The sequence below is a fragment of the Phoenix dactylifera genome, chromosome 11 (assembly GCF_051530095.1).
Source record: "Phoenix dactylifera cultivar Ajwa chromosome 11, Ajwa_hap1_PhDact_Kaust_v1.1, whole genome shotgun sequence".
NCBI classification, from domain to species: Eukaryota; Viridiplantae; Streptophyta; class Magnoliopsida; order Arecales; family Arecaceae; genus Phoenix; species Phoenix dactylifera.
In genome coordinates this window covers 12,294,058-12,309,733 of record NC_143200.1, presented here as the reverse complement: position 1 = coordinate 12,309,733, position 15,676 = coordinate 12,294,058, and the positions used below count along the sequence as shown (strand labels likewise).

The 15,676-nt window shown below is 34.6% G+C and overlaps 1 protein-coding gene across 2 annotated transcripts; it reads right to left on the bottom strand.

Moving 5' to 3' along the window:
- Window positions 1-1,708: 1,708 nt before the first annotated feature.
- Window positions 1,709-7,895, bottom strand: LOC103717262 (histone deacetylase HDT2-like). Of its 2 annotated transcripts, none has more exons than XM_008805581.5 (10): window positions 7,587-7,895; window positions 4,748-4,818; window positions 4,439-4,659; window positions 4,266-4,282; window positions 4,114-4,164; window positions 3,081-3,298; window positions 2,770-2,841; window positions 2,577-2,676; window positions 2,276-2,414; window positions 1,709-2,182 (listed from the first exon to the last, which is right to left on the bottom strand). In XM_008805581.5, the coding sequence occupies exons 1-10, from the start codon at window positions 7,597-7,599 to the stop codon at window positions 2,170-2,172; spliced, it is 915 nt and encodes a 304-aa protein (XP_008803803.3). In that variant the 5' UTR covers window positions 7,600-7,895; the 3' UTR covers window positions 1,709-2,169. The 2 variants fall into 2 exon arrangements, with proteins under 2 accessions (XP_008803803.3, XP_008803802.3); XM_008805580.5 differs by having other exon boundaries at window positions 1,709-2,150.
- Between the last annotated feature and the right edge of the window lie 7,781 nt (window positions 7,896-15,676).

Genomic DNA, 15,676 nt, shown 5'->3' with positions numbered 1-15,676 from the left:
GATTAGGCCAATTGTGCAGGATATCAGGATGTTGCAACAGATACCGCACTTCTTTAAGCTGGAGTCTATATAAGCTGCCGACTTGAGGTGAAGTTTGCAACGTACAAAATTATACATCTACCAAGGAACTATGAATAGTTCTTGCACAAATGTACAGCCCGCAAGGCCAGCAGACCTCATGGGAGGCTCGTAATTTAAAGCAGCAAAGCGACCAGATTAGGTCTTTCGCATAGGCATGGCTGCCCAATCATGTTTTAAGATGCATAATCTCAAAGTCGCTCCATCTCCTTTAACTTGTCCTCCTGTTAACATTGTTGTTCTTCTTCTTCTTCTCCGCTTGGATATTCTTCTTCTTCATGTTGCTGCTTTTCTCCTCCTCCTCCTCCTCCTCCATGTTTTTATTCTTCTCCTTTTTGTTCTTTTGTTGCTTCCGCTCCTCCTTCTCCTCCTCCTCGCTCTCAATTTTCTTCTTTCTCCTCCTACTCATTGTAATTGTTTTTCTTATTCTCCTCCTCCTCCCTCTTCTAGTTATTCTTCTTCATCTTTTTCTTCTCTCTTCCTCTTTCTACTTGTCATTCTTCTTCTCCACCTCCTCCTCCTCCCCCTTATTATTCTTCTCTCCTTCTTGTTCCCTTTCTCCTCCATCTTTTCCTTTTCCTTATTATTCTTCTTCTTCTTCGTCACCTTTCTTCTTTCTTCTCCTCCTTCCCCTCCTACTTCTTTTTCTTTCTTTTTATAATGAGTCTTTTATTTTTTATTTTTTATATTGTTTTTAGTCTCTCTTTTGTTTTTATTTGTGGAATTAAGGTTAGGAAATGGTTCATGTACGAGATCTATTGCCTCAAACCTCAACGTGCTAATTCTTGTTGAGCTTTATGAAGCTACAAAATCTCACAGCCATTAATTGTTAATTATCATATTCTATTTCTATATGAATTAGATTCTACATTTGTGCCTACTTTAGATTCGTAGTCTTGATTTCCTTCTCTTTTAAATATACGTATAATATGCATAGGTGTGCCCGCCGCCCCTATTCCTTGCTTCTTTTTTCTTGACAAAGGTGATAGCATTTACTTCCTTTGTAGTTTATATTTTATATAATCTGATGTGATAATTTCTGTTATTTGAAAAGATAAAATATAAACGACCTGTTTATTTATAAAATACGAGTTATTATTTAAAAATTATTAAAACAGTTACATTTAAAATAGGTATTATCAATAATTATACAAATATTTTACAATATATGTAATTTTTAAAAATAATATTTAAAAACTTTTCTAAAAAAGTCCAAGCGCTTAACCAAGCAGTCCAACCTAACCCAGCTTTTAAAATTTTAACATAATCTAATATAAATATCGTCCAGCCAAGTGATTAGATTAGTAACTCAACCGCTGCCGAATCAGAGTAAAACAACTTAGCCTGTAGAAAAGGAGAAAAAAATAAAGAAAAGCAAATAAAGTGAAATGAAAAAAAATAATTCTAATTCCCCGTCAACCTTAATGACTTGGAGCTATCAAGTTACTTCCAACATCAGGGCCTAAAAGGGGGCCAAGAATAGACAATGGCAGAACTAAATCATACCTTTGCCCACTTCTGCATCAACCCACAGAGGAATCCAGCAACCTCAACATACACTGTATATGACGCCAAGTCAAAATCTGTGCTAGGTATGAACATCCTTCCAATCTAGGAAATACAAATCCCAGAAGCACATAATCACTTCATCATATTTCCCAGCAAAGACTGGAAGCTTAATAGCTTCAAACCCTAAAAATAACTTTAACAGACACCAAACATCCATGATTCCATCACAGAACAATCATCATAGTTTTTCTACAGGCTAAAGCTAGAAAATCATTCATCTTTCAAAAGCATTATGATCAAAGTCTAGCTGAATGTACTGCATGAGGCAACTCCTATTCTAAACTAATATTACGTTGCAGAAAATTGCAAAACCCAAAATACCAAAAGATACTGATACCCAAGCAGGTAATGACTTCCACTGCCATCCCTGTACCATGTTTAGCATCTACTGTCATTCCCCACCTAGAATGTCTTTCTCAAAGATTTATCTTTGCACAGTTCACTTGGCAGCACCATGCTTGGCTTTTGAATGAGCCTGAAGAGCATGCTCACTGTTAAACGTTCTGGGGCAAAAAAGCGTTGTTATGTGAGATACCTGAGTCCATATTTTGCAAAAAAAAGGTAAAATCATAGGTGTTACCGGAAAGGAAAAAAAAAAGGTGAAATCAATGGGAAGCAAATGTCATACCTGTTGCATGACTTGCAGCTAACTGAACCGGCGGATTTGGGGCTCTGCTGCTTAGCCTTGTCCCTCTTTGCAGGTGTCTTCCCAGCATGTTTGGCAGGGTGAGGGGTCGCAATATGGCCACCTTTCTTGGCATCACCACCTACAAGTGAATCCAGTTTACATGAGATAAATCAGTGCTTTACGGCCAAACATTAAAAAAAAAAAGTCTTTTTAACATCAGAGTCCTATGAGAACATGTTTACACTGCATCGACGAGAATATGGATTTTAATATTTAACTCTAACCAAGAACACAGACCCACCTGTTTTCTGACTACCAAATGGGGATACTAACTTTGCCTTCTTCTCTGGAGCAGGTGTTTTTGAAGCAGACCCCGCCAGTCTCTTCTTACCACTTTCAGTCTATATATAAGGCAGAGTGACAGGATAAAAAAGACTAACAAAACAATTTCCAGAAAAGAAAAAATAAGCAATATCCAATAGATGTTTATGTACCTTCTGAGGGGTAGCTTCATCTTCCTCATCAGAACTTTCATCATCACTGTCATCCTCTGCTTCAGCCATGTGCTGAAAGATAATCACTATCTTAACCTTCTTGGACATCGCTTAAGCATGATTTTTGCACTATAATTAGCGCATCATTCTATCACTAATTATTCATCAAATAATCTATCCAAAATGTTAATGTGACCTATTAGAACATAAATTAGCAGAAAAAATGAATGTAGCACATGAATAAAAAGAACGCTATGATTCATCAAAAAATTATAAGTGGGGGAAGGCCCTTTTTTAGTCCTTGTACGAACCTCATCATCATCAGAACCTTCTTCAGACTCATCCTCATCTTCAGATTCATCTTCCTCATCGTCTTCATCATCCTCATCCACCTTCTGATCCTTCTGTTTATCAGCCTTATTATGTTCCTCTATCCTAACCTTGGGCTTAGCAGCTGAAGCATCTGCCTTAGCGATGCCAGCCTTTCCAGTTGTAGGTTTCGCCTGTTCATCCTTAACCTCAGTTTTGCCTGAAAATCATAAAACACTTTAAGCTAAAAGAACACCAGTATAAACTTTCAGAAAAACAATGAAAAGCACAACATATAGCGGTAAAATCAATAACAAATGGTAGCATCTGACACTTAGTTGACTGAAGACTGAACAAGTGTGGGAGCAGAAAAAGGCATTCCAAATAAAATGAGGTAAATGCTTATGACACAAGTGCAGGATCAAGTTTCTAAAGCAGGTGCAGGGGCAAGCTTCTGAATCAGGTGGGGGACAAGTTCCAGAGGAGCTGCGGAAGGCGAGCTTCCGAGGAAGATGCAGCACTCTAAGTAGAAGTTTCCTGTTACTAAGATCTCTACAGACACATATGTTTCAATAAAGTATCTTCTATTAAACAAAATTAACTTCAGACTCTAGACAGACATTATCAATTATAACAAAAAGTTGACAGTTGGCTTAATGGTTGAAGATGCAAAAGCATCGCAGACATGCTTAGGTTGTCATGCAAAGTTTCAGGAAGCACATAAACACAAGCAAATCACTAATGCTCAAAAAAGGCTGTTTCAGTGCACAAGGCTCCCACTATCTTGAGGTGTGGGGAGGGTCGAGGGTCAAAAGTCTGCAGCCTTGCCCCCATGTGCGGAGGACTGTTTGTGTGTTTTGAACCTAGGACACCCAGGTTACAATGGAGCAACCTTACTACCATGCCAGGGCCAAACCTCAAGCATATCACTAAAGCTACAGATCTTAAAAGCCTCAACCTGTCAACTGATGCTTTTAACTCAAAAATAACACACATGGATATGTCAACCCTGTTAATTGTACTGCAAAAACATACCATTCACCTTCTCTCCTAGTTGAACATCCTCTTCAGAATCAGAGTCACTATCTGAAAATAAGAACAAGAAAAGCAGCAAAATCATTATGTGAAGTACGACCTAAAAAACTAGTTTAAACCAGGGAGAAATCAGGACAATTACAATATGTTACCTTGAAAGTCATCAATTGTGGAGGAAAATGAGAGGAAAGCATGGTCAAGGAAATCAATGATAAATAAGAATATGTAGAAACAGAGTCATATGGAAAGATAGCAGGCACCAGGAGAGGTGGGGGTATAGCATTTGACGAAAGATAACTTGCAAGGAAAACACTAAAAAGGATATTCATCATCATCTGCAACAACAGTCTTGTAGCCACAGAAAAAGACACTTGTATTCTTGGAGCTGTGAGATAATTCAAATTCCTTCTCAAATACTAAATCATATGAAATTTGAGCAGATTTCTCTGCAGAGAGAGTTCCAAGGACTAATTTTTTATCATTGAGTTTCACAAAAATGGGTACATTTTCATTTCCTTTGTCCTTCTTCAGTTCCCCCAGCGATGCCTATAGGTGAATATTACAATAGTTAGCAATAGAATAGTTTTAACAAACATTATTGGAAAACAAAAACATCAACAGGGTAGAGTAAAACCTGGGAAAGATGCAAATATTTATCTTGTCCAGGATCACACTTAACAGTCTCTCCAGGCTTAACTTCCACACCTGAAAAATATTGGCAAATTGAAATATTGCCAGATGCAGTGTCTCAAAAGAGTGAGATGTAGCAGTCTGACATAAGATACAGAAGTACAAGCGTAGCATAGTCCTAGTATCCAAATTGATTGCACAGCCTACACACGCTAATATAAATTCATTGCATAATCTGTATCACAAGAATACATGAAGACAGCCTTACCAAACAAATCCTAGAAATGCAGAAAGTATCACCCACGCACACATGCATGCACCCACACACATACAACTCTAACCTTTAACATATTAGTAACAGTGTGTGCACGCAACTGTGTATTAAGCTTAACCAATTTAAGAGAAATATTATATGATATATTTGTTATTAAAGTAGATTTACAATATTAGGTCATAATCATTAATAGAAAATTATAGATAATGGTTTGGCTTTTATCAAATATTTTCATAAGATGTAAAGCTAACAAAGGTAACAGCCAGAGCTCTTATAAGGATATGTTGAGGGCAATAATTGTACCAAAATAGGTCATGGCGCTTCTAAATGAAAATACAACAAAGAAGAAAGAAAAAAAATTAAATACCATAATATGTTGGCTTCACATTCTCTAAATAGCATCATCACTTCATCTAGCTCCAATTCCTTGAACTTCTTGTGCCTATTCTTTCTATGAATATATACTTATATAACTTGGTGTTCCTCTTCAGCAAACACCATTGCTGGCTTCTCGTTCAAGAAACAATTAGAGCACTAGAATGGGCAGGTGGCAGGGTCATGGTTCCCAACGTTAGAGCAAGACAAGAAGGTAGTTGCTTTCAGGCTCCAATTGAGGAAATCTATGGAGATAGTAGTTCGGAGAAGGAAATAAATAGCCGACATGGATGAAGGGTATTACCATCAACTATCATATCTCAAAGGTGAGATGAGAACAAGACATAAAGATGAAGTCAGTTTTGATATTATTCGTTACTAATTCTCAGATCGTGCACCCTAACGAAAGCAAGCACCAACTTGGTTTCCACATGGGATTTTGGACTCTCTTGGAATTAGGAAGAAAGTCGACAACTATTACTTTTCTGCACCATGAGGAGGTAGGGCACTTATATAATCTAATAAATATGGTTACTAATGGTCCAGATGCTCGCAATTAAACAGCCATTGTTCTAGACAGAAATTATTCACACTTCTGTACTTTGTAAGAAGATTATTTCCACAATTCTCAAAAAATCTATATCAAGCCAATAGATAGAGATAATGGTGATGCAATGAGGCATTTGATTTCACAATAAGCCTAGGAGAAAAAGAAAGAAGAATATACTTTTGACTTAATCGAGATACCTATGAAACTTCTATAATATTGGTCGTCACAGACATCCATTTATAGCTAAGTTAATATACTAAAATAGATTCAGAAAACAAAAAGGTAGTCATCACAATGTCTTCAATATGTATCAACAAGTCATGGTACTATTTTTATATATGCCTACAATTTATTGTAAAATCAAGAAATTTCAAGAAGATTATGTAAGTATATAAACTGGCAAAATCAAGAAGATTAACAAATCATCTTCTTAGCTTGCATGCATGACTGATCATGTTTGCTGAACTCATATGAAGCATAGAAAAAAGAACCACCAACATAACATACCTCTTTATAATTTTGCCTTTTCTAATAGACTGACACAACTACTTCCCTTCTTCTCCCTCTTTCATAATGAGCTTATACCACATAGCAGTATCAGTCCAACCATTAGAAAACCGCCTCCACCCAAAGTTATACATATTAAAAAAACACTCACAACTACAAAAAAATGTCATTAGCCATCACCCTCGTCAGATTCTGTTTCATATCAAATACGAATTGAGATATCTGCAGATTTAAGCTACAATGTAAGTCCATGCATAGTTTCTCTGACAAAACCCTATCCAACCATATGAATTAGTTTTACGGAAACCATCTGTCTATATTTCTTTGCATTTCATATACCTTAACATTTTTTCCTAATTCAATAACATACTTGGAATGACTAAATTTGTCCAAAGTGAAATTAACATTCAAATAAAAAAAGGCAAAATGTGCAAGCACATTTAAAAAGAAAAAAAAGATAAATTTATTACAGAAATAAGAAATAGACATGTATGGAAAGAAGCAATATCATTTCAGAAGCTAAAAAACATTTATCAAAATAATGTAGCCATCAATATCAGAACACTTAGTTAAACCAGAAAAGTTTCTGTATTCAGCATACATTTTCTCTCCAGAAACATAATGTATCTTCATAATCCATTAATTGTAAGACATAATCAAATTAACATAAAGTAACCCGAATAAATTAAAAAATATTTAAAGCAAGCCAAACAATATCCAAAGATAATCAGAAGGCAAAACATAAGAACATAAATACATTGGAACAAATAAAGAACATCAATTAAGCCAGATACATCCTCCTCCAGCATCCAACACACACCACAGCAAAGCAATCAGAAAAAAACGCAACACCTAGACACACAATGAAAGGTCGATGATATCCAAAAACTATTTAGAGAAAAAGCAAAAAAAAACAGCATAAAAATGATGTTAGGAACATGAACATTCCCACGCCATAAAACACAGAAATGATGGAAGATTTTGAATATCCACGTAGCCCATGAGACGATTCGTGATGATAAGTGGCAAAGGGGGGGGGTCCACGGAAAACACTAACAAAGTCTAACCTAACTGACGGAAAGAAAAGCAATAAAACCCTAATAAAACTAGAGAGAGATAGAGAGAAAAAGAGATTACCCCAGAACTCCATGGAGAACGATACGAGAGGAGAAGAGGAGGGTTTTGGAAGGGTTTGGGGAAGGAGGGAAGGGAAGGCGATGGCCAAAGAGAGCAAGGGCTACCCGTGACGGGAGGATTTCAGGAACTTGGGAGCGGCAATTAAAGGGACACGCACCCTTTCGGTCCATGGCCCGCCCATCTCCGCCGTCAGTTATGAGTGCGTGCTAGCTGTCAATCTCAATGCTTCGCTCAAAAATCCGGGAGGGAGATCGGGCGGGCCTGAGAGTTTTGGAACCAAACCGTACCGGGGTGGTGTTTAGACCTGGGACTTCTGCGAATTTTGCATAAAAACTTATTTAATAATTGATTTTGCCAAAATTATAAGACTAAATTTTGTAGAATAATTAAAGATGATAATTTATGACTAGACGTGAGAAAGCGACACAAGTCACTCAAGTTAGAGGTTCAAGTTTAGCGTAAACTAAGTTCATGTGATATGCGCATCGTCTCGACTTTTTTAGCAAATAGATTATGTTTAGGTTTAGATTGGTGATGTGTTTAACATGTTTTGACCTATTTAATTAGTTAGATTAGGTTAGCATGCTCATTTAGTCTGTTTAAGATGTATTTAATCCAACTAACTAATAGAACAAGTTTAACCTATTTATATTGATTTGACATATTTGTTAAGCAAGTTTTGGAAGTTTGATCAAGTTATCTATATAACAAAGAGGTCAAGTTTTGCTTTAAATTTTTGACCCATTTAATAAACATATTAGGTATAAGTTGATGGATTAGTGATTTTATCGAGATCCAACTCGTTCAACATACAACCAAACTCAGCCTATTCGCCACCTTGAAGATTAATTCATAATTTAGGATTCTCCCACACTTTTTCCCTTAGACAAGACTCCAAGATGGACGGTACATATTTACAAATATGCAAAACACATTTATTAAATGTTTGATAAACATATTTTGAATGTCCAATACACATTTGTTTAGATTATACTGCTTATCTCATATTCAGGTTCATAGATAAAATTGTTTAGGACTGTTTTGCCAAAAAAAAAGTCATTTTTTTCTTGCAAAATCAATGACTAAATATTTTTTTTGCAAAATTCGCAAATAATTTTGAGACTTTAAGGGAGTCCTCTCTATTGCTACTCAAAATCCAACCTGATGGATGAACAAGTTAATAAGCTAGGCTACTTTGCTCGGTTAGGGTAGAGGAGCATTGTACAATAGTGCTGGAGCTAATATGCGATCAAAGAAAATGATCAAGGGGTCATTGGAACATGTCCGGCTGGGACCCTTTGATGTTTAAGTTAACTAAAGTTTTGAGAGGATATAGAAGAGATAAAAGAGAGATTGAAGTATGAGATTGTGATATTTGCGTTTCACATCATACATGGAGGATTCCCTACCTGATATTTATGTAGAGAGGGTGCGAATATGCACAATTAGGATCGCGTGATTCACGGACGAGTAGTAAAGCTTTTTTTATTCACCGATAGGGACCGTTAAGATATTCCTTTTTAGGTGTAGCAAGATCGGACGCTTTCTTTATTTGTTAATTTGATCAATTAAGATATTTCTTTTTGGGTACATTGAGATTACATTGATCTGTAACTGATTGCGCTGATTGTTTGAAGTTTTGATTGGCCATGGATTTCGTTGGATACGTATTATCATGTGGTTGGTAGATTAAGCTTTTAAACGAGAATTTAGGGATGGCAAATCTGAGCAGTATCACCTGTCTCCCACTTTTAAGTCTGAGCTATGCTTGCTTGATTCGAAAGACGGAAGTAGCTAATTACTCATCGAGTGAGCCAACTGAGTTGAATTCGAGCTGTCAGATCAGCCCTAAATGCGTCAGAAAGCTACATTTAATTGCAAGCACAATTTCGTGGAGTCAGTTCCATTTTTGAAGCATCATGCATACGGATAGAATTTTCATTGTTGCAGTCATTCCTTCTCGCAATTCTAATCAAGATCAATCAATGGTCGCTTGTAATCGTGGAATCCTGAGTTTGCACATAGTGGCCGATGGACAGGTGATCGAATGAGCAACAAGATCACTATCGTTTAGAGCTCTATATAAGGGGTGAAAGCCTGAGTCGGTTCTCCCCACTTGGTAAGTGCTTTTTCATCTTGGAGTTCCCCATTGGTAGAAGCTTCGGCTCTTTTCTCCTTTCTTTCTCTGGCATCCAATACTTAACCTAATCATCAAGAGGAAAAGATTGATGGCAATCCAAATTGTATCTTTTTTTGTTGAGGAACACTCAACCAACCAACCCCTACTTTTCAGTGGCACTAACTGCACATATCAAAAAGCACGCATACACATTTTCATTAAAGCATTTGATTATGACATGTGGGGTGTCATAATCAATGGACCTTACACACCCACTAAGATAATTAATTGATGGTGTATCCTCACCCAAGCCCAAGGAAAAATGGGATGAGTTTGATAAAAAAATAAGCTCAGCTTAATGATAGCCATGAATATTTTGTATTATTCATTAAATGCTAACGAGTTTAACAGAATTTCTACTTGTATTTTGTAAAAAAAATATAGGATAGATTAAAAATTACACATGAATGTACAAATCAAGTTTTAAAATCCAAAATTAACATGCTTGTACATAAATATGAATTCTTTAAAATGAAACCTAGTAAATCTACAATTGAAATATTTACTAGATTTGCTGACGTTATAAATAGCTTAAAGAGTTTCGAGAATTTATATTTTAACTATAATCTTGTAAAAAGAATCTCATATCTCTGCCAAGGATATGGAAAACAAAAGTGACCGCAATTCAATAAACTAAGGACCTCTACGAACTTTTCTTGGAGGAGCTATTGAGATCATTGATGACTCACAATCTTACAATGAGGCAAACAATGATGAGGAGTCAAGGAAAAAAGATGATATCTCTCAAGTCGGTGGCCAAGAATGAAGATGAAAATGAGGAGTCAGAGGATACCGACGACGATGAAGAATTGGCTTTGGATTACAAGGAAGTTTAGGAGGTTCCTGAAAAGGAAGAAGCAAGGGTTTAAGAAGAATTCGATGATTAAGGGGGAGGCAAGTAAGGAGAACGAGAAGGAGCATTTGGTGTGTTATTAATGTAAGAAGCCAGGCAAGTTGAAATCTATTGTTGACAATTTTACTCTAAGTTTAGAAAAATTGTAAATAATTTTGGATAATCAAAGAGAGGTATATAATAAGGTGGGCCTTGGTTATAATCTGCTAAAAAGGCAAAAATTTTTGAAAAACATGTTTGTTAAAATCTCTGATGATAGATTTGCAAATATAACATGTTTCAACTATGGTAAAGTAGGTCATAAGTCTTATGTTTGTGATTTGAGAAGAATTGGAAACATCTTATGGGTTCCAAAAGGAACTAGAGCACTTAAACATGAAAAGACCAAAGAAAGTTTGGATTCCTAAATTAAAGACTTGAATTTATGTATTATAGGTATGTCATGCAACCCATGGTATGAAACGAAAATATTATTTAGACAACAACTGCTCAAGGCACATGACGGAGAATGGATTGCAATTCATCACCCTAGAAGCATGGATTGCAATTCATCACCCTAGAAGCTAAGGACGAAGGGGTGGTCACCTTTGGTGGCAACAACAAAGAAAAAATCATCGATATTAGTAGTCTTGGTATAATTCATTCTATCCTTATAGAAAATGTACTACTTGTAGATAGACTAAAATATAATTTACTTAAAATAAGTCTATGATAAAGGTTTTAAAGTTGTTTTGAAGCATCTATGAGCATTGTCTCGAATCCCATTGATAATGCTATAAGCTTATTAGACATAGATATGACAACGGTGAAATAGTTGATCTAGAGAATCTCTCCATGCAAAACGTACAACACCTTGTTGTAAGAATGCCAAAGTCAATGAGACTAGTTGGCTATAATATTGTAGGTTAGCTCATGCTAGCATGGATATAATTTCAAAACTTATTAGAAAAGATCTACTCATAGGTTTTCCTAAACTAAATTTTGAAAAAGATAAAATATGTAATGCATGCCGCCAACTAGAAAAAGCAAATTAGAGTTTTGTTTAAATCAAAAAATATAGTTTCAACTTCTAGGCTATTAAAAATGTTGCATATGAATTTGTTTAGACCAACTAGGATACAAGCCTAGGTATTAAATATTTTTAATTTGTGATTACCGATGATTACTCTCGATTTACTTGGGTTTGATTTTAGCTCATAAGGATGAAGCCTTTGCTATTTTTCAAAACTTTGTCAAAAAAATTTTAAATACAAAGGATCTAGAAATCTTACATATTCAACATGACCATAGAACTAAATTTGAAAATTATGATTTTGAAAAATTTTGTAATAAAAATGGTACTGAATATAATTTTTCTGCACCTAGAACACCTTCAACAAAATAGGGTAGTAGAACAAGAAATAGAATCTTAGAAGAAATGACCTGTAGCATGCTATATGAAAACAACCTTCTAAAGTATTTTTAGGCAGAAGCAATTAATACAGAATATTCCATTTTAAATCGTGCCTTGATAAGGCCTGTTTTAAAGAAAACTCCATACAAACTTTGGAAAGGCAAAAACCTAATATTGGATATTCTTATACTTTTGGTTATCAATGTTTTGTTTTGAATAATGGAAAGGATATGTTAGGAAAATTTGATGTAAAATCAGATGAAGCCATCTTTCTAGGATTCACTTCCACCAGCAAAGTTTATAGGATTTTAAACAAAAAAATACTGGTGGTAGAGATACTAGTGGTAGAGAAATTCATTCATATTCTATTTGATGAATCTAAAAAAGAAATGAAAAATGGAAATAAGAATGAAGAAGAAGACAAGCAAGATCAACTGGATGAACCTCAAGGTAGACATGAATTACTCAAGGAGTGAATGTTTGCTCATAATCTCAAAGAGCTAATTATAGATGATCCATCTCATGGGGTAAAAACTAAATCATTACTTAGGAATATTTGTAATCATTTAGCTGTTATCTCTCAAATAGAACCTAAAACTATAAAAGCAAAAAAAATCATATTTGGGCAAATATAATGCAAGAGGAAATTAATCAATTTGAAAGAAACAAAATATGAAACCTAGTAAAAAGAGCCTATAATTGGAACTAAATGGGTATATAGAAATAAGTTGGATGAAAATAGCAATGTAAAGCTAGATTAGTTGCATAAGGTTATAATCAAGAAGGATGTATTGATTTTGATGAAACTTGTGCACCAGTATCTAGATCAGAAGTGATTAGGCTTTTACTTGATTTTTTCTGTTTTATGAATTTCAAACTTTTTCAAATGGATGTAAAACTAAATGGTCACATGGCTAAAGAGGTTTATATAGAATAACCTCCAGGAGTTGAAAATTATAAGTTTTCCAATCATATTGATAAATAAACAAGGCTCTGTATAGTTTAAAGTAATCATCCCGTGCTTGGTATGAAAGATTAAGAAATTTTTGACTTAAAAGTAACTTTGTAAGAGGAAATGTGGACACTACTCTTTTTATAAAAGAAAGAATAATGATCTCTTAATTATAGAAATATGTGTGGATGATATTATTTTTGGTACTATTGATGAAGTTTTATATCAAAAATTTTCCAAGCTACTAAATGGAGAGTTCGAGATGAACATGATAAGGGAACTTACATTCTTTCTTGAACTTCAAGTCAAACAATTAGAGAGGATCTTCATCAACCAAAGTACGTAGACTAGAGAAATCTTGAAGAAAATTGTGATGGAGAATGCCAAGGCAATTGGCACCCCAATGAGTCCTTCACACAAGCTTGATCACGACGAGCATGGTAAAAGTATTGATTTAAAGCTTTATATAAGAATAATAAGTTCATTACTTTATCTTACTACTAGTAGACTAGATATAATGTTTAGTACTTGAATGTGTGCAAGATATTAAACCAATCCTAAAGAATTATATTTAATTGCAGTTAAAAAAATTTTAAGACACCTAATTGGAACTCAAGTTGTAAGACTATGGTACTTGTTGATCTAATGGAGTGATTTTGATGAGGATAAAATATTTGAGTATGATAATAATGATTTTGTATTTTTGGAGTGATTAATTTGTTGTATAGGGAGCTTAATATGTTTGAGAGGTTAGATGACCATAGAAAAGTTTTTGAAGAGTTTTTAGGAGCTTCTACAGTGGATGAGTCGACCTCAGTATAAAGGAGTCGACTCTTGAATGGCCATAGGAAGAACATAGAAAGCAGTTTAAAATAGCCCTTTCACGATCAATCCCTGAAGATCATGAGTCGACATCTAAAGATCATGAGTTGAGCCATTAGATCACGAGCCGGTTCTTGAAGAATTCAAGTCAACCCTAATGCGCATGACAACAGTAACAACTAGTTTTTCTACAAAATAAAAATGACCATATTCACCTTATGAGATTAGCTGACACCGTGAAAAATCAGCTAACTTGTAAGATTTGGCTGTACCCATAAAATAGCTAGGTTACGGTCGATTACTCTAAAAAATTGGCTAAGTTTTTTGAAAATCAACAAGGAGCTCCAAAGAGTTGGAACTTAGGGTTGATTTAGCGGTACCAGCAAAACAGCTTGATTTTAATTGATTGCTAGAGAAAATCAACCAAGTTTGGTTGTGAGCCCGAAAAATAACTGAGCTGTAATCTTATTTATAGATTATAATGATATTCTCAAAGAAAAAGCCTTAGGGAGTGAATGTAGGAGCTGAGTTGGCTCCGAACTACTATAAAATCTTGGTGTTTGATTTATTTGTGCTTGTTTTATCTTCTGTACTTATATATCATTCATTATGCTATGCATACTTAAATTACATATTAGTTTTAATTAAGAATTATTTAAGTTTGTAAAAAGTTTTGAAAAACTCAATTCACCCTCTCTTTTGGGTTATCATTTTAGGCAACAAGTGGTATTAGAGCAAGTACTCTTTTATCTTTTATAGGCCTAACCATCTAGAGCTTAAGATTCATATGGCAATCTTTGGAATGTTCTTTGCTTAAGGACACTCCTTTGTAAGGCCTCCTCTTTTTTTTTGCTAAAATAAGGCCTCCTCTTTTTAGTGGGTTTAATTAGACCTATTGGAAGGCCCGAATAAAAATTTTTATTCAAGCACAAAGTTATGATTTATGAAATATATATAATAGTGCATGGGCCACACACACCCACTAAAACTATATATAAAATTCAGGTTGTCAAACACGAAAGTGAATGGGACAATAATGAAAAGATATTAGCTCAACTAAATACTAAAGCAATGAATATAGTTTATTGTGCACTTAATAAAAATATATTTAATAGAACCTGTACATATTGTTTTACTAAAAAAATTTGGGATAAATTAGAAATAATTTATAAAAGAACGAATAATATGAAAGAATAAAAAATTAATATGCTAACACAAAACTATGAAATATGTAAAATGGAATCATATGAGTCTATTTCTGAAATATTTTCAAGATTTTCAAATATTATTAATGATTTGAAAACATTAGAAAAATCATATACTAATGATGATCTTGTGAAGAAGATTCTTAGATCTCTGCTCAGGTCTTGGGAAGCAAAGGTGACAACTATTTAAGAGGCAAAGAATCTAATGAGCTATCTTTGGAGTAGCTCTTGGGTTCTCTCATGACCTATGAGCTGTGCATGAGGAATCAAGAAGAGGATAGCAATGAAGGAAAAAGAATGTTAGCATTTAAGTCCTCTAATCAGAAAGCTGGCACAACAATTGAAGAATCTGGTACTGAAGATAAGGACCTATTCTTAATTACCAGAAAATTCAAAAACTTTATGAAAAAGAAGAAGCAAGAAGGAAGAAGTAAAACTTCAACTGAGGGGGAGTTGAACAAAGAAAAGAAGAAAAAGATAAGAGGAAAGAAAGCTTTGGCTAAGGAGAAGCCAAATAACAAAAAGAAGAAGAAGAGAACTAGGAGTGACATAGAAGAATTTAGCTCCAAAGAAGAAGAAGAACAAAAAGTAAACAGCTTATAATTTATGGCATAAGAAAATGAGATAAAATCGAAATCCCATTTTGATTTTATGTTAGATGAATTACAAGATACATTTGAAGATCT